Raw genomic sequence first — 27103 nt, 5'->3', positions numbered from 1 at the left:
AACAGGAGGTCTCCCTGAACCAGATCAACCAAAGTCACGTGACATCACAGCACAGGCCATCGAGACGATAGAATTCAAGGGATTTTTATTTTTTATTTTTCTTATGGGGTGAGAGTGCACTTGGCACTGCGGCCACTCCTTGGCCTAGTGTACCAGCCTCAGATGACAGATGATGATGATGATTGTGGAGCAATAGGTGGAATAAGAATTGGCAAGGGAAACCGAATTACTCGGTGAAAACCTGCCACAATTCCACTTTGTCCACCACAGATCCCACATGACCTGACATGGGCCCGAAACCGGGCCGCCCCGGTAGGAATTCGGAAACTAACCACGTGAGCTATGGCACGGCTGTTCGAGAGACCTAAGGTCGTACCGTCCTATGCCCAGGGCCTGGAACACCGCGAATAACATCTCTTTATGTTCCCTTGATACGTGATAGCTGGTTGTGTTCTTTACTGACCGTTGCTGACGTCTACAAACAATCTGTCGATCTGCGGTACAGTCCTAAGCGAATGTGTGTTTATGTGTGTGTGATAAGCACGGACACATGCAGACCTATATTTGTATATCTGTGTGTCAAGCACAATAGATCACTGAAGGCCACAGTGCCGGGGCCGGTTTTCAAGGCCCACCCCTTACATACATACATGTGTGTGTATGTAACATATATATGCATGCACGAATGTGTTTCTATGTACGTATGTGTTTATGTATGTTACGTATATATGTATACATGTATGTATGGAGGCATAGAGATGGATAGAGAAGATGTGGAACACAGAGCAGTGGAGACTGGTTGTAGAGGAAGCCAAGGCTCATTCAGGGATGTAGCGCCGAGTGTTAAGTAGGTAGGTAGGTACACTGTACTACAATTCACAAGACACTTACCACCCTGAAAACCATAAACTTGTCTGAGCGTACTTACTTTGCTCTGGCGATTGAGGGAAGCTCCACTTTGCACCAGTGCTTCGATGATGCCTCTGGATCCCTTGCTGCTAGCTACGTGCAGAGGCGTATATCCTTTCTATAAATACAAATCACGCATTCAAAAGCGATGTATCAAACTGGACTTAACAAAGTGACATGCGAATATTGAGAGTTCTAGAGGATTTTAAGGAGATTATGTAAAAAAAGAGTGAAAAGCCTCGTCTTATTTCAGGCGGTTAGACTCTGGTGGAGGCCCGGGTTCGATCACTGGTGATTTTATGAGAGATTCGTGGTAGTCGAAGTGGCACTGAAGCATGTTTCTCTCACAGTGTCTAAGGTTTCCCACTCTAATCACCATTCTGCCATTGCTTCATCGCCCACTGACATATGCGAGAGACCTGAGCAAGCAGCACTTAGTCACATCCTGTCTTCTTAAGTATAGGGCTTCACCTCTGACCTGACACTTGTCTGGTTGCAGACTGATGATGCGTTTTATATAAAAGAGTTCAAACCTGAATTTTCGCATTGACTTTTGTGGGGTATAACAAATTTTATATTCCGCAGAATATTATTACAGGGTGGGAAACTAAGAGAAAATATCTCAATTTGAATTGAACACACCATCACGTTGAGGCGTTGTAATCGAACTGTCCATGAAAATTATGTCTTATCTCTTGTGAAGCAACATAATTTTGAAGGAAGGAAGGAAGTGACGAATTCTATGTTACTGACAAATAAGAATCTAGGCAACTGCGGACAGGAAGTATGATGAGGAATCCCATTTTTGAGGGTAAACACAAGGTAGTTTCCTGCTGGCCATAAATGGGGTTGACTGAAAGGCTTCCAGACCCCACGCATTGCATTAGTGTAATGAAACTTCTATTCATATGTGTATTTTGAGGCTTGGGACGGCAGTTGAATGGGATTCCGGCGTCCTTAAGTAGGTGCAAGGTAAAGTCGTTCCTGTGCTTAACTAATTAAGCACTACTCCATGAAGGCATGTGGGGGAGTAGATGAATAGATCCACATTTTCTTGACCGCGGTACTAACTTGAGGTGAATGGTCAGCTTCACGCCCAGGCCACGTTACCGCCGGGGAAAGAGCTCCCGGTATCCATTGTACAGGAGGTTGGGTGGATCCCAGTGCCGGTCTGGGCGATTTGCAGAAAATTCTTGATCCTACCGGACTCGAACTTCGACCCCCAGTCGTCCAGCCCGTAGGCAGTCGCTATACCGACTACGCTAACCCGGCTCTTCAGAAAGGAATGTGATATTATTTAATTTTCGAAATGCCTTGCTTTAGAAAAACTGAATAACTCCTCACTTCTAATAAATAAACATTGAATTCACATGCTACTATTCACACTATTGAACAAATGTCTTACATTGTGTGGCAATTTGTTGTAGACTGGGCAGCAATTTAAGCTTGATATAAAGGTGAAATACTACATCGTATAAAGCAGAAGTTACTAGGGGACTACATGGAACAAATCAAAATTTGTTCAACAAATTTCGGTATAGACCATAATTTAATCGAGAACGAATGTACAGTACCAGATGTGGATCATTCGGACGTGCAGTAACATCATGCATACGTCAAAGCAAGCGCTGTATTACAGCTCCACTCACCATGTTCTCTGCGTCTGGCTGGCTGCCATTGTCCAGGAGTAACTGCACAACTTGGGTCTGTTGATTTTCCGTTGCCGTGTGTAGAGGGCTGTTCCCATCCTCATCGCGTGCGTCTAGCTCCGCGTCATGGCGCAACAGGAATTCGACGACTTCCACATGACCTTTCTCACAGGCGGCGTGCAAAGGCGTCCTCCCTTGCTGGAATGTCATATATGAAAGAATTTCTGAATGTATATACCCCAAACTTTGTCCTCTGCCTCCTCAACCACATTTCCATGTGTAGGAGTGACTTATAGGAAGAGTGGATGATTGGATTTATTGTACCTTGTACATTAATATTTCGGGACTACAGGTAATAGAGCGCTTATTGCTGTTCTACACACTTTCCAGTTCGCCGTTACACACGCACCAGGATTCTCAGTCTTCACTAGTCGTCTCCTGGCAACGGATTTATCACAGTCTCACTATCACTTCAAATCACACATGAAGTCTTCTTTCCACAGCCAAATTCCTTTCTTGCTATTATTCTTCAGCTGCCAATTCCGAAGTCTCGACTCGATTCAATTCATCTAATCCCAAGCTCATATTCTGGCGGGCTAACATCCCGAAACTCAACTCTTACTCTTCTCGACTACTCTACTCTACTTGGTCGCGTCTCCTGACTGTGTCCTTTTATAATACCTCGGCACGGACAACATAGAAAACAGCCTCTATTGTTAAGGAGGCATGTTTACTGATTCGTTGCCTAGCAGTGGGCATCCTCTTCTTGCGCGTTGTCTCGCGTGGGAATATGTTTACCGATTCGTTGCCTAGCAATGAGTATACACGTCACAATATATCGAACTGCTAATCCATCACTGACCATATTTAATTCGTAACGTACTCAGTTTCTTGTGAGCCCCAGAGTGTCAGAATATTCTGACGTTTCTCGATTACTTCGCCCGGCTGACTATTATCGTGGGCTAAGATAATACGAATATTACTTTCTGTTTCTGCCTTTCGCGTGGCTAAACGAAAATGGGCGGACATGAGGTGAAGAAACACTGTGGTTACACGGACGAACTTTTCACGTTCTTGCGCTATCAATTCCCTGCCACAGAAGCAAAGACACTCCACACAGACACAGAAGATGTCGTGAATAAGGTTTTTTCTCCGTGTGTTTACATCGAAGACTAAGCGACGAAGAAAGTAGAGACCATATCCTTTAAAACATGAGGGGTTTCAGAATGGAAAATTTTATATATTAAAAGTAAAGTAACGGTATCCCTGTGACAGGCCGTGGAAGTCCATAAGATTGTGAGATGTTGAGGTTCCCACATGTTCTAAATAATCGGCCCATAGATGGCGATAAGGTTGTAAGCCCTACGCGCCATCCGCCCTTTATCCCCAAGAATATTCCTGGTACTCATTATTGTTAGAAGGTGAGTCGACCACAAGGCCAAAATTTAATATATTTTTTGGATTTTTTGGATCTTGCCGAATGACCCTTAATTTGCCTAACAGTACTTCACTGTAAACAAAATTCTCCACATTAAAGCAAATTACCCTAGCGGTTTACAAATTAAAAAACTGGAATCAGATGTACGCAGGGTTCATGATGTAGTTTTTTCTTAATGCTAGTGGAGTGGGACTAAGTCCCTTGTACTGCGGCCACGTCTGGCCTATTGTACCAGCCCCAGATGATAGGTGAGGGTGAGTGTGTAGCAACTAGTGGAATGAAGATTGGCAGGGGAAACCGACGTACTCGGAGAAAACCTGCCCCAGCGCCACTTTGTCCACCACAAATCCCACTTGACCAGACCCGGGATCGAACCCGGACCTCCGCGGTGGGAAGCCAGCGACTCACCGCTTGAGCTATGGCGCGGCCATGCTGTAGTTACTCCAGCGCGGGGAAGAAACGCGAGTGACATGGAGGACTATGAGTTAGAGTTCAACAGCGGTAGAACTTGAGAACGCAGTACGGCTGGAAACATGACGGAGACATGTCCGTACGGCCCCGCGCTTTATCTCTGCGCGCTGCGATCCCCACGTAATTTTCCCGCCTGCGCACGGACGCCAAAATACAGCTCCTGATGCCACAGTCTTACTCGTACGAACGTGAATACAGCACGGTTCTTCCATTATTCCTTCAATATTCTGATACGAATGAATGTAATGTGGAATACTACGGGTATATATGTACAAGTGATGGTACACGGTTGAATTTTGTGCGTGCGATACGTGGGAGAAGGCATTAAACTTCGTCCTTAAGAAATCATTCTATGGCATGGAAGATTGGAAAGGAATTGGGGACAACATAGGGGACGTGAATGATACGAACGTTTTTCTCACACATGACGAGAAATCCCGTTTAATTCTCAACGGCTGTTACACTAGTATTCATATGATATTTAACCTCTAAGGACAAAGAGCTGGAGGCTAACACCCCGCCTTTAAACAGAAACCCAAGAAAGGCCTTTAATTTTATTAATACTTGTTGTACACCTATACACTGTAGAAGTTTATAAAACTTCATGAAGACACTGAAGGTATAAGCTCTGTAAAAGAGATGAAATAGGATGTATCTGTAAATAAAATAACCAACTTCATGGAGTTGAGTCCTTCTTGAGGAGCCGCCAGCTGCGCAGCCACTCAAGAATTTCTCAACACTGAATGGAATCCTAAGGTTCATTACCGTGATCACAAGAGTCCTTCACTGGTCCCTATCCTGAGCCAGATCAATCTAGTTCATACCACCCCACATGCCATTGTCATAATCGAACCTGCCTTATATAGACACCGTACATTCCACGTGTAAAATCTCATATCCATATTCCTTAGCTCAGGTCGCTTATCCAAAGAATGTTCGACATTTGTGACATTTCGTAACAAAATTATTTTTTACGGCAAATAGTTTTATTCCCAAGCTGGAGGATAACCTCTCGTCGGCTATCCGCGGCCTCTTATTCAATATATTCGCAGCTACCCTCCACATCTGGAAGCCGTCTCTTCCAACAGCAACCTGCGGACACGCAATGCCGTTGTGAAAAGGGGCCCAATTAAAATGGATATAAATAAAAGAAATTTGTGTATCACGTCAAGGCCCTCTACGACGCTAAATAAAATGGCTTCTTCTCCATCAGAATTGAATTAACTAGGAGGTGAGACAATTTCTGCCAGTACGGCGTCTTACCTCAGTTTATCCATTAAAAATTCCTGTTCATTTTGTTAGTTGAACTTTCTTAAGATGATGAGTTACTTTACAGCAGTTATTACTGAACTAGAGTTCAAAATGACAGACGAATCACCCTGCAGAATAAGCAGTAGCTTAGTGAATGAAACATTTTACGTGGCAACGACGAAAGTACGGAACGACCTGAAATTGAAGACATCAGCCTCATGGCCACATTGCTCCCCCGGGAAGCATTGTCGAGCGCATGCATATCGCAGTCCCAGTCTACAACCCGCTACCCCATAAACAGACCTCCTTATTTATGAATGGCATACGGATTTTAGTTTAAGAGACCAATAAACAAGTAAAGCGTCTCCACATTTCATTTTCAGCCTTAAAGAAATCTGGTGTTTAATTTTACCAGATGTGTGACCCAGCGAAATTAAGCGGAAGTCCTTAGATGTGACCCAGGTATTCAAGGGAGTGCAACTGGGTGAGGTGCATGGCTTTAATAAGAGATATGTCCATTTCGAATCTCGGTCGGATTTTTAGTTTCTTTCTCTTCTTAACAATCATTTTTCAATTGAAGAAAGTTGGAGAAAACTGCATAATGAAGAGCTCCATAAAGTGCACTCTTCTCTAAGTATAATTAGAATGATCAAGTCAAGGAGGATGAGGTGGGCACGAATTGGGGAGAAGAGGAATGTATATAGGATATTGGTAGAAAAGCCAAAAGAGAAGAGACCACTGGGAAGACCAAGGCGTAGGTGGGTGAACAATATAAATGGATCTTAGAGAGATAGGATGGGATGGTATGGATTACGTGCTTAACTAATTAAGTACTACGCCATGAAGGCGTATGGGGGTGGATATATAAATCCACATTTTTTTATCTCGGAACTAACTGCAGGTGAGTGGTCAGCTTCACGCCCCGGCCACTTTGCTCCAAGTACATATTGGTTAGGGGGTTGGGTGGGCCAAGCCAGACGTGGAGAAAATTCTTGACCGTACCGGGACTCGAACTCTGGATCCCCCCTCGGACTGGATCTGTCTCCGTCCTCAGGTGGGTAGGGAAGGATTTTAAGTTCCAGGAATTAAGTTAAAAACTAGGGCACTTAATCCATACCACTGTTTTATCACATTTTTGATATGTGCATGCTTGGCACAAAAGTTCTATCTTGTCTTTTATAACGATTTTATTTTTACCTCCCACGGATGGAACCTGTTGTCACGTGTTTATAGGCTGTTCTCTACTGACCGGGGTTTGTCCAGTGATTGAGACCAGCTCTTTCTAACGGGCCCGACTGAGTAAGTATATCCTGCCCCATCAACCTGAGGACGGAGACAGATCCAATCTCCGAAACGTTGTGGTTCTTGTCTTATATATACCAGACGATGGTTTGAGTCCAAAAATAAGCTTAATAGTGCTGTACAGCATGCACCATCGTCAAAGTCCTTTCAAGTCTATTCACGCTGGCTTATTCTTATTTTTGCTTTCCTTCTGTGCCACGACGGACCAGTGTAGTCCATGGTCTCCATTTTCCGTGTTTCAGAATCTCATTTGTAGATATTTAGTAAGAGCCTTCTTAGGTGGGGATCGGTGTATCGCAAGGCATTACCTACACAGGACTACACAGGCACAGAAAGACCCCACACGTAAAGGAACCGAGTGGATTCGAACCTATGATCCCAGTGTTCGAGCGGTAGAAGGCACTAGATGTTTTAGACCAGGCGGTCGCTGTAATCGTCTTCAGTGTTTTTCCTTTCTTTCTTTTAGCCTGCTTATGCACCAAAAGTGTGACAAGTAAAATACCACAGAAGATAAAGGATTGAAATGAATAAGCTACTAGCTACTACACTAGTCAAGAAATTCCAGGTTATTATGAAGGCTGAATTTTGTGTGTATTTGAGCCTATCTATAGCCATTTGAATCCAGTTTACATCCTATTACACATCTCCATCTAGTGACGAGGTCAGGAATGGTGTAGCTTTACCTCCACTTCCCCATGTCTTCATGGCATAGTGCTTAATTAATTAAGGACAGGGACAACTTTACACTTTACCTACATCTTATTTCCTTAACATTCATCAAAATATTATCCTCTCATAGGTCTTGCAAGTGATTTTTCTTTTCAGAGTTTCTGGCTAAAATTTTTGTTATGTACTTGTTACCTCCTCCATTAGTACATGTCCCTTCCATAGCCTCTCATTTTATAGGCCTAATATATTTTGTACTTTTATTCAGAGATTTCATTGTAAAAAATGGAACCCTTTAACTCTGCAATTCTATAACGTTGCTCTTTATTTATTTAAAAAACCATCTGATGATGGTCCATGGTAGCGAAACATGTCGTGGTGAATGAGACGGTAAAATTTATTAAATTATTGATATATTTTATTGATTTAATTAATTTTATTAAAATGAATGTACTTCTTATTTGTGTCGATGGCCCAGTACCTTGACACTAGTACTTGTTGTGGAGTACTGATATGAAGCCCCTCAGTTGATGTTTACGAAATTTTCCCTCTTTCTTTTACTTCCTCTCTCTTAGATACAAAATAATCTCTCAGCTATCCTCAATCTACGACCTTCCTTCAAGGCGAAAAAATATGTTTCCCAACCGTAAAACAATTAGAACACTAGTTTTGAAATATTTTGCACAACCAGAATGTCTAGCATAATAAGAAACGTTCTGACGCTCATAGAATCCCTAAACAGGGTGACAGTGTGCAGTGGTACCTTGTTCCTGGCATCAGTCTTCGCTCCCGCCTCCACCAGGCGTCGTACTATCCCTGCGTGTCCACCCAGAGCGGCGTGGTACAGAGCGGTCTGCTGTTCAAGGTCCACAGTGTCCACCCTGATGTCTTCAAGCGTGTCTAGCAGGAAGTCCACGACTTCAGAGCGGTTGTTGCGAGCAGCGCACATCAGAATTGTGTAGTGCTTCTGCAACAAGAAGGAAAGGGGCAATCGGACTCAGTACAAGGTTACGGAAGGAACAATTATGCTCGAAATTTCCCACTGTTGCAGGCATATATGGTATACTTTACATTATTTTTCGAGAATTTCGTTCATTCACGTCATCAGGTGTATGGTTAGTATACTAGCCCAATATTTGCTACGTGGTTAGCGCACATGCCTAGCACTGGTAGAGTAGTTTTCATGCTGACCTAGTATTAGCCTACTGTTGGCAGCTTGGTTAGCGTGCTTTCCTAGCACTGGCCACATCATTGGCGTATTAGCTTAGTACTGCAGCTGTTGTAGAATTGGCGTTGTCACTAACCACTTTAACACTGGCCGTTTAGTTAGTTCAGTAGCCTACTACATGTATAATCCATTACTTTTCTTATACAGCCAATTAAAATAAGCAGTTGGGGATATCCCTCAGCCAAGGCCTCTACTCGCTGCTTGACAGGGGTAAGAGACCTTTCTGTCCTGAGTAGTTCAGTGCAGTGCAGTGCAATATTGTTACGATTCATCATTTAGACAAGGAAACTGAGTGGTTTGAAAGATGCAAAACAGATGGTACGTAAACAAGACAGGATGGTTTTCACAGCACACGACGTCGACGCGGAGGACGAGGACGAAGAGCTAGGCAAACTTTGTCCGATTTTAGTCAGTTGGTAACGCTTGGTACTTCGACACTACAAGGCGTGACCAGACTGGAATCCGGCACACCCTGTCACATAGCTCCCTTCTGAATGGCTTTCATCCAAGCATCAAAAGAAAAGGAACAAACTATAATTAAATTATCCAGGGTTTTATCTCAACTACGAAAAGTAAAACCAAATTTGTGCGTGAGCTTAATTAATTAAGCATCAAGCCATGAATACGTATGGAAGAGTGGAAATATGGACCTCAAAAAAATAAAATGTAATAGGTAACAAATCTGTCAGTATGACAACTGAATTTTTTGTTCACGGTTAACGATGTTTCCAGCAGCTCAAACTATGCAGCATAGAATTATAGGGTGCTTGAATTAATTGGAATGGAAAAGGAAGGAAGCGGCCGTGGCCTATTTCAAGTTAATATTCTTGAATTCGACTGGAGGGAATGATAAAAGTACGAGAACCGCAGTAATGATTGTCAGTGTCCCGGCCAGATTCAAAGCAGGTAAAACCCGATGGCGTCAGAAGCATTACCGCGTGAGCCAGCTTCAGTCACTCGAAGACGGGAGTTGAGCCAAGTCCCAAAGGCAGTGAACACAGTGAGTCAGTCATTACCGGAAACATTTAGAGAAGCCCACAGAAGTGGAGGTACAGCTGAACACTGAATTCTACAAGATATCCGGCGCTAAGACTTCCTCAGACACGACTGACCTTGACTCCGTTACTCTGGAAAATAATTGTTGTATGGTAGATCATTGTTGATTGTATGAGCTAGATGTATGCGTTACTTTAACAGTTTCTGTGTAGTGATTCTGAATGTGTCTGAGGACCCCCAGCCTTGGGTTATCCGGAAATAAATGTCATAAAATTTATCTGTTAACGGCTTTCGCGAGGAAAGTGATATTTCGTGTGTGTGACCCTAGTGCGCGTATCATTGCTTTCATGAAGATGCTCTCTATGCATTTCCACTTAGGATAATGGTCTGCATTGCTTAATGAATTTCAATTGAAATCGTCGGAGCTTTTTTTCGACAAAATCATCATTTTTGGACCCATCTGATGCACATATATTTTTTAACCTACAATGTTTATATTCATCAGGAAATAACACATGCTGAATAAATTATTAAATTCCGAATACTAATAAATTTCACCTCAGAGTTCAGGCGCTAGAAACGTATGCACACATATACGAGTATATATACAGACAGACAGAGGGCATTCCAAAAATTATTCGTATTCAGGAGAACTGAAAACAAGTAAATCCTGCGAAACATCAAGGCAGAATCCTTTTTCAAAATCACAACACTTTATCATTTTTATATATAAGAAATAATACAGAAACAAAATATTTTGCTGCATGTGAAACATCACAAGACTTAATCAGTTTCAAATATCTCATGACAAAACGAGCAACGAACAAATACGTAAAGTAGTGTGCTCGAAATATAAAATGATATACCAGATCTGAAGTTCCAACAATGAAGAAGCGTCAAACTGTGGCCTTCTACCCTGAAGATGGAAGCAGTATATTCATCTGAAACGTTGATACTTATGTACGAGGTTGTGTGGTGTCGTAGCTTGAACATTACAATATGAACAAATAGTTCTTGATCAAATTTTTTGTTCTAGATTTTAATTTCCGAGCAAGAAAACATCTGTCTTCCCTCAGGTCTGAATTTTTTTTTAATTCTAGTGGGGTGGGACTAAGTCCCTGGTACTGCGGCCACTTCTGGCCTATTGTACCAGCCCCAGATGACAGATGAGGGTGATTGTGGAGCAACTGGTGGAATGAAGATTGACAGGGGAAACCGAAGTACTAGGAGAAAACCTGCCCCAGCGCCACTTTGTCCACCACAAATCCCACTTGACCAGACCCGGGATCGAACCCGGGCCGTCGCGGTGGGCAGCCAGCGACTAACCGCTTGAGCTATGACGCGGCCTTCAGGTCTGGATAAAATCAGTTGCAGAGCTCAGGTGTTTAGGGCTTATGGCTTCTGCCTAACATATGTATTACGAACCTGACTTTGAGTGCTTAAATATTTCATTCCATTCATCTGCTAAGCATGTTCCCGATATCTTCCTTTCGTACATTAAATTTGTACTGGAGATTACAGCGATCAAGGCTAAAGCAAATGACTTATCTGCTTATATCGACAATTGAGAACTTGTGGTGTTTAAACTATCTTAAACTTTGCGCAGCATGGTCAAGCTTTTGAAACAAACGCCACCATCGCCACCACCACCGTCACCACCGTCACCACCGTCACCACCGTCGTCGTCCTTTTTAGTAAGAGGCCTACTGAGCCCTCTTACCGACATCAAGACACGGCATCACTGTCTCCTTTCAGAGGTCTTCTCCTTCCTTTGGACTGATAACATACTCTTTTCTTCAATGGGTTGGTCCTGTCAGGGTCCATTCTCACAGGATGCTGTTACCAGTATCTTCTGTACTATTCCTTTACTTTGTCGGACTGTAAGCAGTGTTACAGAATGAGGACCGGTGGAAATTAAACTGCCCACCACTTGCTGTTAAACATTGCCTTAATACCCTGATTCGTCAGTTTCTGAACGTAGAATGTTTCAAATATAAATCACTCCGTCCAATGTGACCTGTAAGTTTATTACTACATGAAAACTTAACACCCTTACATGTTTCGGTCTCTGCGGACCATCTTCAGAGGGCAAACATCACTACAAATAGGAAACCACAATCACATAAGTTGTTTAGACGTAAAGTACGTACACTTATATGCTACAATGCATGGTACACAAAATAGAACATTTCACAAACACAGCAGTTTCCTGGGAATGTAAAGTTTTTAAAAAATTATATAAAATTTCTTGATGCTAATTAAAATTCTTTTTTTGTATTGTCAATAATTAAAATTCGTAAACCATGCAGGCTCGTGTTCGTCCTCCCATCGTCCCTCTTGTATGGGGCAGATATTGTGCCACCTGTCTATCTTGATGTGGAGGTTCTTTTTATCTTCCAGGGTTTGCTCGTGGCTGCTGTGCTGTTTTCCGCAGAGACCGAAACATGTAAGGATGTTAAGTTTTCATGTAGTAATAAACTTACAGGTCACATTGGACGGAGTGATTTATATTTGTAATTGTTAGTGTGACGGACCAGAATGAAACAAATCAAATTTGTAGAATATTTCATTCAGTCGACAAAAACATAAGAAAAAAATTAGCAGCTCCTCTCCTCTTTACCCTACATTTTGGGGACGGTCGCTATTTTTGTCCCTGGTTCCGTCGTCATTTTTTCAGTGCTCCCCAGATGGAACAGGGTATCCAAGTGTAGCTTCGGTAAGAAAAGAGTGGATCTCCAAAATTAGTAGACAAAAACGGTTAATAACAATAAAAAATAAATAAGACTTAAACCACTCCATTAGTACTTCATATATGCATAAGAATCTATACCCTTGAACACCCTAATCAGTCCAGACTGAAACCCGATGCAAAGAAAAGCAAACATAAAGCAGCCACTCGGAGCCGTCTATTTACCCCAGACCTAGAAAATGACCAAACTCACATAATATTGCGAGATAACCCAAATCGCAATATTATCCCATTATCTGGCCTTACTACAGCACTAAATTGGGCAGCAACAAGCCCAAATAAGCAAAAACATAAGACCAAACAAACTCTCGTTAGACTTTCCCCAAACGGTAAAAAGAAAAACTTACATACTGCTGCAACGAGGCGGCCTTTTGCCCTCAACGGCCGGAGCAAAACATGCCAACATAATTTAGAAGACTCAGTAAAAACAGGATTTAGTGACCACTTCGCTCGGCCGATGACAAGCAAAATACTGCTTTTAAGTTTCCAAAGTAATCACACAAAAGGGGACAATACAGGTCCAACCACATAATACTCGTAAAATAAAGCCCCACTGAAACTGCTGTTGCAACTATCCCGACGCACCCGTTGCAACAAGGCGGTCCTTCGTCCTTAACGGCCGGAAAGAGAATCCAAACATAATTCAGAACAAGGAAACTGAACAGAATTTCCTCACCTACTCCGCCGTCAGCTGCCAAACCAAAGACCAACTTCCAACTCCAGTTATTCATAACCATAGCTCAAGCGGTTAGTCGCTGGCTTCCCACGGCGGCGGCCCGGGTTCGATCAAGTGGGATTTGTGGTGGACAAAGTGGCGCTGGGGAGGGTTTTCTCCGAGTACTTCGGTTTCCCCTGCCAATCTTCATTCCACCAATTGCTCCACAATCACCCTCACCTATCATCTGGGGCTGGTACAATAGGCCAGAAGTGGCCGCAGTACAAGGGACTTAGTCCCACCCCACTGGCAATAAAAAATATTCATAAACAACTGGAGGAAGTCGGAGTCATGTGGTACATGGAATTATGGGATTACGGTAGAGTGACAAGACGGACGCTTGGGGGAACATGAAGGAGGGGAGGATTCAAATAATAATTTCATTTGACGTATACGGACAGATTTCCTTCTCCTACACCCCTCTTTTCATGCACTCTGATATTATGCTCTATTTTCTCTACAGATCAGTCCTACTGACATCCGGAGCTGTTATCTCCATTACGCAGTCGTTTTTAGAATCACAAATATTTCATTCCATCCGCCCCCACTGTCACAAATTTGTCATGAAGTTTCTCCAACTTATTTGTGGCTCCGGTAATGGCTTTTCCGTGTTACCGACAACACCGGCATATCATCCGGCTCATGCTGGAATGCTGCCTTCCAGTACCTTCACTTTCCCGCATTTACTCAGTATGAATTAAATGTGAGAGTCACAACAGCTTAGTCGGTGAAGCAACTAGGATATGTGCTGGACGACCGAGGTATCGTGGCTCGATTTCCTTCAGGAAAAGAGATCACATCTCATTCAGACCAACCAGAACTGTTCTGGCCTCCCATCCAATGAGCGACGGGGGCTCTTACTCTCTGTGAGAAGAGGACCACGTAACTCCATCTAGTGCCGATTATGCTTGGAGCTAACGTTCACCTTTCAAGCTCCTTCATGGAGTGGTACTTAATTAAGTACAGGGACAATTTTATTTTTATCTAGACTTTATGTGTTTCGGTGGGGGAGGAGGGATTACATGATTCGCACACACTGAGTAATTATGATTGTACACTCTTCTCTACCGCGTTTTGATAACAAACGTGGGACACAGCATGGTCTAGCTACTGACAGCGTTGTGAAATAACAGCCAACTTCTAAGAAAGAATGTAATAAAGTGCATAAGGGAACTGCTCTGCCGGTGTGCCACACCGGTGTTGACTGCTGTTCCGCGGGAGGACTGGGAGCAGGGGTAGCTATAAGATGGACAATCCGGGTTTAACTCCTTAGCTTGATTTGCAGACCAGCTTTGCTCTCACTCAGCATTTACGAGATGTAGTGAGAACTCTTTGAATGGGAGAGACGAGGAATGTATGTAGGATACTGGTGAAAAAGCCAGAAGGAAAGAGACCACTGCGAAGACCAAGGCGTAGGTGGGTGGACAATATTAAAATGGATCTTAGAGAGACAGGATGGGATGGTATGGATTGAATTGATCTGGTTCAGAATAGGGACCACTGGAGGGCTCTTGTGAACACGGTAATGAACTTTCTGGTTCCATAAAATGCAGAAAAATTCTTGAGTATCTGCAGATTTGGAGGCTCCTCAAGAAGGGCTCAGTTCCATGAGTAAGTAAGTAAGTGAGTGACTGAAAACCCTTTCTTCCGGAGTAAGGCGGACAGAACGCGAAACTAACCGCTCACTTTGATCTACTGCACAGACTAAGAATTACGTGGTGATTAATTACGAGTACAATCTTTAATTTTACGTTCTCATATATAGACGTAAGCGGTAAATTTGTCCCCGAGATTAATTTATCACAAAGACATGAAGGCGTTTGGGACACTGGAAGTAAAGATGCCATACGAGTATCTGAAATTGGTTCGTAATTTTAGAAAGCGCGATTTTACAGGGAGGAAAGGCAGCACAGCGCTTGTAGCCAGAAAGGGACTTATACCTCCAACCCGACCAATTTCTCAGGAGCGAGAGACGGGACGTTGAAGCTGCAGCGTTGGTTTGCCGTCAGTGTAAGTTTTTTTGCCAATTCTGATGTCATATTCTCGCTCACAGGGCTAAGGCGTACGTGAGTTTTAACTTGGACACTCTTCATGTGACCTTAGTTACATACAATACAGCATGTACAAGTATATCGCGGGTTCTCATTTACTTCTTCTATTCAGGTTTTTACTTTTTTATCTTTGGTGGATCCTCTAATCGTCAAGGGGCGCGTCCCCTGAGTAGTAACTGGGGGAGGGGATTGCCATTAGGAATTTTGGGGGTGGTCCCGATATATACTCATAGAACAAGGACTCTTGGACTAATGCGGAGGGTCTAATCCTAAGTAATAATGTCTAATACTCTAACGACCAAGATTTGACGGGAGGAGTAACTCTTCATGATGGGATAATACACGCGATGATTGAAACCAAATCAAAAGACTGCAGACACACGTGGTATGACANACTGGTGAAAAAGCCAGAAGGAAAGAGACCACTGCGAAGACCAAGGCGTAGGTGGGTGGACAATATTAAAATGGATCTTAGAGAGACAGGATGGGATGGTATGGATTGAATTGATCTGGTTCAGAATAGGGACCACTGGAGGGCTCTTGTGAACACGGTAATGAACCTTTTGGTTCCATAAAATGCAGGAAAATTCTTGAGTATCTGCAGAATTGGCGGCTTCTCAAGAAGGGCTCAGTTCCATGAGTAAGTAAGTAAGTGAGTGACTGAAAACCCTTTCTTCGGGAGTAAGGCGGACAGAACGCGAAACTAGCCGCTCACTTTGATCTACTGCACAGACTAAGAATTACGTGATGATTAATTACGAGTACAATTTTTAATTTTACTTTCCCATATACAGGCGTAAGCGGTAAATTTGTCCCCGAGTTTAATTTATGCCAGTCTCAAACCAGCGTTCAACCTCCAGCCGGATCACACAGGCCTACACGCGAGGTGAAGGTGAAGATTGTCTACTGAGAAGTGAAGCTGCGTAACCTGACAGACTGTAACCAGCGTTTCGGAGGAAGTTGCTGACTACAGTTTCATGGTAGGCCTTCTACAACGGTAGACAGAAACCAACGTTTCATAGGGACTCTCTTGTGGAATATACACAGACATTAATTCAGAAGCTGGGGAACCTCAGTCGGTACAGCGATGGACTACGGACTTGACGGCCGTGGTTCGATTCCTGGCAGAGGTATGAGATTTTTCTTCTATCCACGGTGTCCAGATCGGCTATGGGACCCTCCTACGCTCCTATCCAATTGGGTTTGGGGACTCTTTCCCCAGGAGGTAAAGCGTCCGGGACGTGAAGCTTTCAGATCATTTAATCTAGTGCTGAGGTCAAAAAATTTCAAACTGTGCTTCCACTCTCGCACACGCTTTAATTGCGCGATGCTGAATTAATTAAGCACAGGGACAACTTCAGCCTTATACATTAATTTACTTTTTTTTCCACGAGATGTTTTAAGATAGGGCTATGATTAATTTATTCCATTAACTTCTTCTGTAGAACTGCGACAGGCAAATAAACTGTCATCGAAATCATTAAATGGTTTTAGAAATGAAACATATTGATGGACGAATACGTGTATATTCATTCCTGAGTATAATTAAGCCCCGCGCCCTGCAGACAAGAGGGACTCAATGTACAGCTCAAGCGGTCTTGACCTCGGCGCTGAGAGTGGGGGTGAGGGGTCAGATTCTCACCCTTACCAACTGGGACGCTGCTGTCGGCTTAGGCTTTGTGAACAAGAGAGAAATCTCTTGCCTCTGCCCAGGATGGAACCCCGCAGCCTAATGACTATACTGACAGATGAATAAAAACAGCATGCCTATGTTTGTGAGACGAATTTTAGGGAGGCACTTGGTAAAAATGGGAAACGGATGAAAATTTAAGAAAGTTATCTTCTGGGATATAACGTCGTGTAGTCCGTTGAAAGTCAATCGGCGTTTCGTAGGAACATCTCCATCTTCAGGGTCGAAGAATGAACGGAGCAAGTAACCAGCTTGAAAGGAGATGGCATTCGCTTTCATGTTTATATCTTACTTGGTCAATGTTTTCGACCCTGAAGATGGAGGCGATATGTTCCTCCGAAATGCCGTTTGGCTTTCAACTAATCATCGCTCTGAGAACGTGAAATCCTATGGACGGAAATTGTTCCGAATCGTCCTTGTCCGAAGACCAGCTTTGGTGTCAGCAGGTTCGAACTTTCGGTTTCTGCAACGATACTTCGATTTTACAGAATTCCATGTGAAACTTCGCGTTTAGATTCTGGGCCACCCTCTTCTGGTAGCGTGAGATGAAAGCTGTTAAATGTACCACGTATTCTTTCCTCTCCCAGGAGAAATTAAGTTACATTACAAGGTGATTAATGGCACTGGTACATACCTTGTTGACAGCGACGACGTTGGCGCCGCAGTTGATGAGCATCTGGACGGCGTCCTTATGTCCATGCCAGGCCGCCATTAGAATGGGTCGCATGCCATACTGCAGACAAATACATACATCAGTGTCAGAGAATGTAAGAAGCTGGTAGCTGAACTAACTATCATACTGACCGTGGAGGGGTGGGGGGAGTAGGCCTACGCATATTTTTAAACGATTTCGTCACTAGAAAACGGTCTAACATCATTAGATACTAGCAAAATAGAATATGAGTTGAATTAATTCATTCATTCATCAATGGCTGTACAGCCTTTTGTTGGGCTCCGGCCTCTTCTTCAGTTTCGTAATCTTTTTTATACAGTGAGTACGACTTTTTGGACGAGTGGTTGAATTAATTAATAAGTAAAATTTTCTGTGGTGTTCTGTATGTCCAGTTGTAATTAAGATCCAAGTGAATGTGTCGCATAGTTCTGAAACGCTTGATACTTTACGAATCCTCCAACGAGTAAACCATCATCATCATCATCATCATCATCGTCATCATCATCATCATTGGCAAGAGGGCCCCTTTTGAGCCACAGCCTTCCTTAGAGGTTTTGCCAGATTTGTCAGTGAAGTTATGAATTGGAGCATTCAGAATTATGTTACCCTGACGTCACTCTAAAGAATGGAAGTTAATTGCAGATTTCATCTGGTACTTACTAATGAAAAGAAGCCGGGGTAGCTCAGTCGGTATAGAGCCGGGCTATGATCTGGATGGCCAGTGTTCGATTCACGGCAGGGGTCGGAAATTTTCTCGCCTCCACAGTGTCCAGAACGGTTTTGGGACCCCCCCCCCAGCCTCTTGTGCAATGGGTACCGGGGGCTCTTTCCCAGGGGTAAAGAGGCAGGGTCGTGAAGTTGACCACTCACCCCCGTCGAGATGTGTGGAGCTATACCTTCACTCCCCATATGACTTCATGGCCTTCCAGCCGCACTATGGCCCTGGGGTCGATTCAGCCTCTAACAGAAATGAGTACCAGGAATATTCTTGGGATATCCTTAGGGTTAAAAGGCGGCCGGCGCGTAGGGCTGACAAGCTTGCCGCCATCTATGAGCCGATTGTCTAGAAAATGTGGGAACCTCAACATCACACAACCCTATGGGCCTCCACAGCCTGTTACAGGGGTACCTTTACTTACTTATTTTAAATGCTACAACTCAGAACAGGATGTTGGGGAGGATATTGGGCTTAGGAGGGAGGAACTAATAGCAAGCTGGAGAAAACTGGATAATGACGAGAAATTGTCACCAGATGGCATCCGAGTGATCATATCAAAGAGGCTCAGATAGTACGGGCGTGTAGTACTCTTGGAAAATATGTGAGAAATAGACACAGAATTTTAGTTGGAAAACATAAAAATAAGGGCCTATTTGGAAGATCAAAGCGCAGGTGGAAGGATAATACTGAACCACAATAAGAAATGGGGGCACGGACTAGGCTTATCTGGCTACCGATGATGACCAGTGGCGTGAACTAGTGGTTACGGTAATGAGCATTACAGCTTGATGGGTGGGGATTACTAATTTCTTAACCTGTGTGCTCCGTGGGGTTAGTTATGATTCTGCTTAAACCTGGTTTGTCACTTTGTGTGATCTGGGTTCCTTTGTAGGGGCTCTGCTGACGCAGAAAATAATTTGCGATGGTATCAGAAGTAGCATTATATTTATTTGCAGTTTATATAAACTTTTTATCGGGTTCTAGAGTAATGTTGGCCGAACTGAACATCGGGGTCGTCTACGATAATTTTCAGAAGTTGAGGAACCGTAAACAGACTCGGCCAATCCCAAAGTAGGTCTTTTAAGTATACGATTTCCACGCAGTGGGTTTGTTACATTAATCCATTTGTAAGATATGATTCACCAATACCCTTTCTGCCGGTCACGGTATTCGAGCGGTCTGAGGCATGTACTGTCTTCGCTCGCTCGGAAGCGGGGATCGTGGGTTCGAATCCCACACAAGGCATGGATGTTTCGTATGTGTATGTGTTTATTCTGTGTTTGTGTTGTCCTGTGTTTAGATATAGGTCTTGCGACGAGCTGATCACTGGGCCAAGGAGTCCTAGCGTCTGTAAAATTGTCATGAAACTGAAAATCAAAGGCCACAGCCCAAGGGGGCTTTAGGGCCGGTGAAAAAAAGTATCTGATTTGGGCCGAAGAGAGATAAAGGGATGGGGAGTCGAGAAATCTCCATACTGAGGAGCTTAATAACTTATAGTAATCATCATACATGATTAGAATGATCAAGTCAAACAGGATGAGACGGGCAGGGCATGTAGCACGAATGGGGAGAAGAGGAATGCTAGAGTATATTTGTGGGGGAGCCAGAAAGAAAGAGACCACTAGGAAGACCAAGACGTAGGTGCGTGGACAATGTTAAAATTGATCTTAGATAGATAGGTTGGGGTGGTATGGACTGGATAGATGTAGCTCAGGATAGGGACCAGTGGAAGGCCACGGTAAAGAACCTTCGGGTTCCATAAAATGCTGAAATATCTTGAGCAGCTGCACAATCGGAGGATTTCCAAGAAGGGTTCAAGTCCATGAAGTTAGTTTAATACCTTTCCTGAGAGTAGCACTTACTGTTCAAAAGACCGACATGCGGCTTATGGGCCACAGTTTGTTTGTATTCGGTATTATAGAGTCGAATGAGTTGGAATGGATGTGGAAGGAGGCAGTCGTGGTGGAATCTAAGATACTATCCTGGTATCTGTCTGGAGGACCTAAGAGTTTTTTCCCTTTGGCTCTACAGCCGCAATTTGGGCCTTTCTCTACCTCCATGAAACTTCGGTTTACTAGATCTTAGACATTCGGTAGGATTCCTTGGACTGGTGATCAGCTCTTGAAAAGGCCTCTACCTGTACACAAACACAGAAAAAAGCACACACACACACACACACACACACACTGAATGTCTGAATCATTGTAACCCAGTGTAAACGTGTTAGTAACGTCCAGTAAACCCAACGATCAAATCTAAGAATCCTCAATTATTTGTCACTGAGCCCCTGACACGTGATAATATTAAGACGAAACTGAAGTCGTTAAACAAAACACTACTCAGCTATATTCTGGATGAACTTGTTGCTAAGTGCTCTACGGACGTGAAACACGTTGGAGCGACGCCACATGCAACACGTGCGAAGGAGAAAGGCTATAAAATGGAATTCATGTACAAGTAGGACAAAGAATCAGACTGTTATGAAGTTTAATTTACCTGTAAGTACCAGTGAATGCTCTCCCTAGTGCTTGTGTTTAAAATTAGGTTGCTGTGCAACAATTTCGTTTAATTTGTTGGGTATTGTTACGGAACAGGAATAAAGCTTTTCTACTTTATGTGACATATGTACACAAGTCGCTGTTTCTCTGAGGATATGTTACGTTGTTTTTATAGTAGTAACTTCTGTCGGTGTGGGTATTACGTGGCACGAGAGTGCCAGAGTGGTGAATGCTTATATATTCAGAAATTTGAAGGCATCTGGTTTTGGTAAAAGTAAGGTTTGGAGAACTTAGTTCTGTCATGTGCTCCGAAATTTGAAGACATTTGATACTCACGAAAGTTAGGTTAGGTCTGTTAGTTCGGTTATACGTCACGAAAATTTTAAGGCACTTAACTTGGACGAACGTCAGGTTAGGTAGTTAGTTTCGTTGTGAGGGCCGCGCCATAGCTTAAGCCGTTAGTCGCTGGCTTCTCACCGCGGCGGCCCGGGTTCGATCACGGGTCTGGCCAAGTGGGATTTGTGGTGGACAAAGTGGCGCTGGGGCAGGTTATCTCCGAGTACTTCGGTTTTCCCTGCCAATCTTCATTGCACCAATTACTCCACAATCATCCTCACCTATCATCTGGGGCTGGTACAATAGGCCAGAAGTGGCCGCAGTACAAGGGACTTAGTCCCACCTCACTAGCAATAAAAAAAAGTTTGGTTGTGAATTCCGAAATTTTAAAGACATTTGGTTTGGACGGAAGGTAGGTTAGACATAGTATATTTTATTACATTATGTTAGGTTAGCGTACTAATTTGGAATTTAGTGTGGTACGTCAATATCAACGTAACGTCTTAATTATTTTCATGCTTCTGAATTTTTCCTGCGATGCATCTCTAGCGGTAGATCTCTTTACAGCCTGTCTCTTGAACTTCGACTGTCCGGCTGTTTTGCTGGCAGTCTATAATGACTAAATTTAAGAACGGCGGTAATTTTTCTACACGTTACCGTATTCTGATGGCGTGCCGCCATTTTATGTTGCTGTCAAATATGCTACGGAAATTTTTAACAAAGAGTTCTATTTTCTAGGATATGTCATAGAGTCCGTTGAAAGCCAACCGACGTTTCGGAGGAAAATGCCATATCCATTTTGAGGGCCGAAACCGAACAAGAAATCAACATAGCAGAGCTTGAAGAAAGCAGTCTTCTGAGATTAGGCACCGTGTATATGTGGTGTTAACCGAGGTTTCGGAGGAACTATCGCCTCCATCTTCAGGGTAGAAGAAAAAATATAAGAAATCTGCAAGCGAAGAGACCGTGAGAACCGGTCGGTTCTCACGGTCTCTTCGCGTGCAGATTTCTTATATTTTTTCTTCTACCCTGAAGATGGAGGCGATAGTTCCTCCGAAACCTCGGTTAACACCACATATACACGGTGCCTAATCTCAGAAGACTGCTTTATTCATAGTCACCGCCGTGAAAGCCTCAAATCTTACATAGCAGAGCTTGTTGATAGAAGTCTTCACAACCACAGCCGTGAGAATGTCAAATCATATATATTTTATTGCTGAAAATGATGACGTAAGCATTTATATACCGGTGTCATAATATCCGAACGTAGATGAGCAATTTACAGTTCATCGAAAGCAAAGAGCTGCAACCCAGGCAACTCGTTCAGCTCGGTGTTTAATCCAGCATTTGTGCCGTTACAACACTACAGAGATATCCCCAATCGGATGCTGTAATTCTGTTTCCAAGAGCGAACGCGTAACTGTAAACAGCTTAGCATGGCGTTTTTGTTATTCTTTTATTTTTAGTTCCTTTGAATTTCATCGAAAAATGACCAATGCTATTTAAAATTTATTACAATTAATTTCAGCTACTTAGGAATCCTATTTCTATGTTTTAGACATAGAATTTCATTATTCCTTTGTCTTCTCTGTCTGTCTCTCTCTCTGTCCGTGTCTCTTTCTCTCTCTCTCTTTCTATGGCTCTACAGTCCTTTGGGCCTTGGCCGCTATTTCAGTTTCTTAATCCTGTACACTCAGTAGGATTCCTTGGACGGGGGATCAGCCCGTCGCAAAGCCACTACCTACACACAGGATAAACGCACACAGATGTCCATGCCTTGATTGGGATTCGAGCCCACAGTCCCAGTGTTCTAACGGGCGAAAACATTCCATGCCTTAGACCGCGCGTCTACTTTGAGCGGCAGTCATTGAATTGGGGAAGATAAAGAAAAAGCAGCAGAAGAAGAAGGAAAACATGTAACAACGAATTAATCCCTGCTTTTTTTTTAATTGAATATGTCGCATTTTGACTTCATGAAACCAATTTATCACATAATGAATTAATGGCTACTGTGCTGAATTACGGAAATTGAAAATCGATACGGCTTTAAGTGGAGTTAAAGCTATTTATATCAGTCAGACAAAACAAATGACAGGTATAGTTCAGATTCTCTACAATTCGAGTCTAGCTTTCCTTTTCCCTTTCCTGCAATTTAACTTGTTATAGAGGTTTTGATGAAGTTTCATCCGTTGCATTTTTCCGAGAAATTAAACAGTTCAGTTTTTTGACACACGAATGTTAGAACCAGTTATTATGGGGTTCTCAATTCCAGGAATTTTAGTAGTTACCTCCCCTGACAGCGGGTCGTGTTCCATTCAGAATGGAAGCTTCGTGTTGGGGTTCGTATAGTACCTAGAAGGGGAGAAGTATACCATTTAGAGCGAGCTGCTTCTGACGGGGTTTATTTTGATTTAACTCATACACAAGCACGCACGCACCAGTTATATCTTGCTATGAAAATATGTAACAATTTATCAGTGCCATCCTTCTGTTTCTGAATGCACTCTTAGGCACAATTTCTGAATGAGATAAATATTCAAGTAATTTCCTGTGTAGTAAATGTGTTATCAATTAGGACGTTTTAAAGTGATTTGAATTTACTAAATCCTGTAGCAGACTAACTGGTATGTATATTCGTCTCTTGGCTTTTGTCTCATATCTCGCCTATATCTTCTGACAGAGGTAAATGTGTTTAGTTTTTTTTATGAGTTTGTCGGACTATTATCATCCTCGTTTTCAGTTTCATGGTCTGTACTTTCTACGAGCGTGAGACACTCTTCACGTGTGCTAAGGAAGTCTAATTGTGCCTGATAGATGGCCCTATGAAAATGCAAGGACCTTTGCTAATGAATGATTCCTTCCTCAAAATTTATATATATAGACATATATACACGATCTGAGCACGTTTGTACAATTTATTTGAAAGTTTACCAGAGACAGGAAGAGTCGAGATAGCACAGTGGGTATAGCGGCTGGCTACGGGCTGGACGACCAAGGAGTAGGAGTTCGAGTCCTGGTGGGGGAAGAATTTTCACTTCTCCATATCTTCCAGACCGGCTCTGGGGCCCACTCAGCCTTCTATCCAATGGGTATCGGGGGTTCTGACCACTGACTTCCAACAAGTGCCGAGGTCAAGAAAGTGTGGATCTATACATCCACCCCCCCATACGTCTTCACGGAGCAGTGCTTAATTAGTTAAGCACAGGAATAACTTTACATTTTTACAGCAACATTATAAGTGATTCGTTTACATATATTCTAGAAGCTGACGTCAGTGTGATGGAAATAAACACGTTTTATAAGAGATATACATAACCTAAAATATGTATATAATAAACTGCCCCAGATTTTATAAGGAAAGTTTTTCACCAGTAAATATTTATTAAAAATAATAGGCATTGTTTAAAATATACAGTATTACAGCCTCTACGTCAAGTGGATATCAATTTTATTACATTTTTAACAAAATGTAACCTATGAAGAAAGCAGTCTTTTGGGATTTGGCACCGTGTATATGTGGTGTTAACCGACGTTTCGGAGAAACGTATCGCCTCCATCTTCAGGGTAGAAGAAAAAATATAAGAAATCTGCAAGCGAAGAGACCGGGAGAACCGGTGAAAGCAGACTTTTCACCAGGCTACGCGACATTATATTCCAGAATGTAGCGCTCTTCGTTATTTTTTGTATTTCTGAATGCAAATTTGGAGAGGCTTATTTCGTACGTATGCATATTCATATCTTGTAACTGGCCAGTTATGGATTTAGTAGCGTGAGTAAACAGTTCCGTGACCTGTCTGAACTTACCTTGTCTTTGGCTTCGATGTCACACTTCGATGCGATAAGCATTTCCATGATGTCCGTATTCCCACGCGAGGAGGCCCAATGTATCGGCGCACGCCCGTACTGAAATAACAGAAAAAGTGCCACGTTATCCAAACTGATATCAGCTATGGATAATTCCATCAGCTCCAGTGCTATACGCAGCGTGGTTTGATGTGTTAGTTCATAGTTCCTCCAAATGATTACCGGAATAGAAAGTAAATTTGCCCCCGTGCTTAATTAATTACGCGTCACGCCATGAAAATGTATGGTGGAGCGGAGGTATAATTTCACCACACTTGACCTCGGCACTAGACGGAGAACAGTGGTCAGCTTCACGGCTCTGGGGGAAGAGCCCATTGTACTTGCTGGATAGGAGACTCGTTGGGCCCCAGAGCCGGTCTGGACGCTGTGGAGTAGAGAAAAAATATTGCTTATGCCGGGAACTGAACACCGGTCGTCCAACCAATAGCCCATTGCTATACCGACCGAGAAATCCATGCTCCTATTAGTGCCTGGGCAGAAACAGAAACCGTTACTGAAATCTGCCTCTAACCATTTGAAGCACCGTGGATAAACAACAATTACTATCTTAAAGAAAATTAACGAGGTCGCGCTTGCTATGGGGATATATCGTATTTCCTGTGAGGCGGGAACTACGTTACTAAATATTTATGCATCAAATAACTCGTTTGTTTTGGGAAGCCTCGGGGTACGTCTTTTCTTTGGTTGCACGATCCTTGGATACACGCCAGTACGTAACAGAAGATCCGGAGACAGACCATCTCGACGCGGGCTTTCTTCAATTATTTCTGTCTTCAAGCAAATGCTAAAATGTAAGATTTGAGGTTTTCACGCCGGTGACTATGAAGAAAGCCGTCTTCTGGGATGTGGCGCCGCTTAGATATTGTGTTAATCGACATTTCGGAGGAACAGTCTGTTGCACCTGCTCACGCTGGTTCGCTCGCGGATTTCTTCTTTTCTTCTACCCTGAAGATGGAGGCGATACGTTCCTCCGAAACGTCAATTAACACAATATCTTCACGGCGCCACATCCCAGAAGACTGCTTTCTTCAAATGCTGAAATGGTTTACAAGTTCCAAGTTTCTTCCACATGCTTTTCGTACTGCTCTACCCTCTGGTAAGGTGACCCCCAATTTTATCACAAATTATGAAATTTATATTTAAGAAAAATATCAAAATTCTTTGGCCCTGTCTATTGTATCTCACAAAATTTGCTGCCTAAATTGAATTAACAAATTCTCTTCTTACACACAGTAGCTGGTAAGCCCTGTTCAGTCCCTGACAATCTCCATGCGAGAAACCGATACACCAGGCTGTCGGATTTGTATGTAAAGCGAGTGTCACGTAACTTCGAACAAGGCCAAGAGTAACCTTGAATGCGCAGAAGAAAAATTTCAGACAAGGGGGTGGGTTCGAGGGTGTGAGAAGTGACAGGCGGCCAGTTGTTTGACCGTCTGTCACTTCTCACATCCTCGAACCCACCCCCTTGTCTGAATTTTTTCTTCTGCGCATTCAAGGTTACTCTTGGCCTTGTTCGAAGTTACTTGACACTTGCTTTACTAACAGTCATTTTCTCTCTGGTTTTCGTACATCAGTGAGTTAAGCAAATAAACCTCGTAATAATACAAGAGATCTCATACGGCTCCCAAACAAGTTAAAAGATAAAGTTTCCTTGCGCTTAATTAGTTAAGCACAGTGTCATCAAGATATATGACCTCGGCCATGGATGGAGGTGAGTGGCCAGCTTCATACCACTACCGCTTTAACCCCCGGTACCCATTGGATAGGAGGCTGAATGGGTTTCAGGGTCGATCTCTACGCTGTGGAGGAAAGAAAAATTTCGCACTGCCGGCAATTGAACCTGGGCCGTGCAGCCTGTAGGTCGTTGCTATACCGACTCCTTCCCAAAGAAGTATGGAT

The 27103-nt window shown here is 43.1% G+C and overlaps 1 protein-coding gene across 4 annotated transcripts in view; it reads right to left on the bottom strand.

Moving 5' to 3' along the window:
- The window catches only part of LOC111870156 (ankyrin repeat and death domain-containing protein 1A), a 209563-nt gene that overhangs the window by 26371 nt on the left and 156089 nt on the right, over positions 1 to 27103 (bottom strand). For all 4 annotated transcript variants that reach the window (XM_023862210.2, XM_023862209.2, XM_023862211.2 and 1 more), the window contains 5 exons: positions 25145 to 25243; positions 17750 to 17848; positions 8450 to 8653; positions 2559 to 2756; positions 929 to 1027 (listed from right to left, as the gene is read on the bottom strand). In XM_023862210.2, coding sequence (XP_023717978.1) covers positions 929 to 1027; positions 2559 to 2756; positions 8450 to 8653; positions 17750 to 17848; positions 25145 to 25243 — 699 coding nt within the window. The remainder of the gene's footprint in view (positions 1 to 928; positions 1028 to 2558; positions 2757 to 8449; positions 8654 to 17749; positions 17849 to 25144; positions 25244 to 27103) is intronic.

The sequence above is a fragment of the Cryptotermes secundus genome, unplaced genomic scaffold (assembly GCF_002891405.2).
Source record: "Cryptotermes secundus unplaced genomic scaffold, Csec_1.0 scaffold634, whole genome shotgun sequence".
In the NCBI taxonomy this organism is placed as follows: domain Eukaryota; kingdom Metazoa; phylum Arthropoda; class Insecta; order Blattodea; family Kalotermitidae; genus Cryptotermes; species Cryptotermes secundus.
Note: the sequence above shows the minus strand (reverse complement) of the source record. Positions and strands in the feature narration are given on the sequence as shown.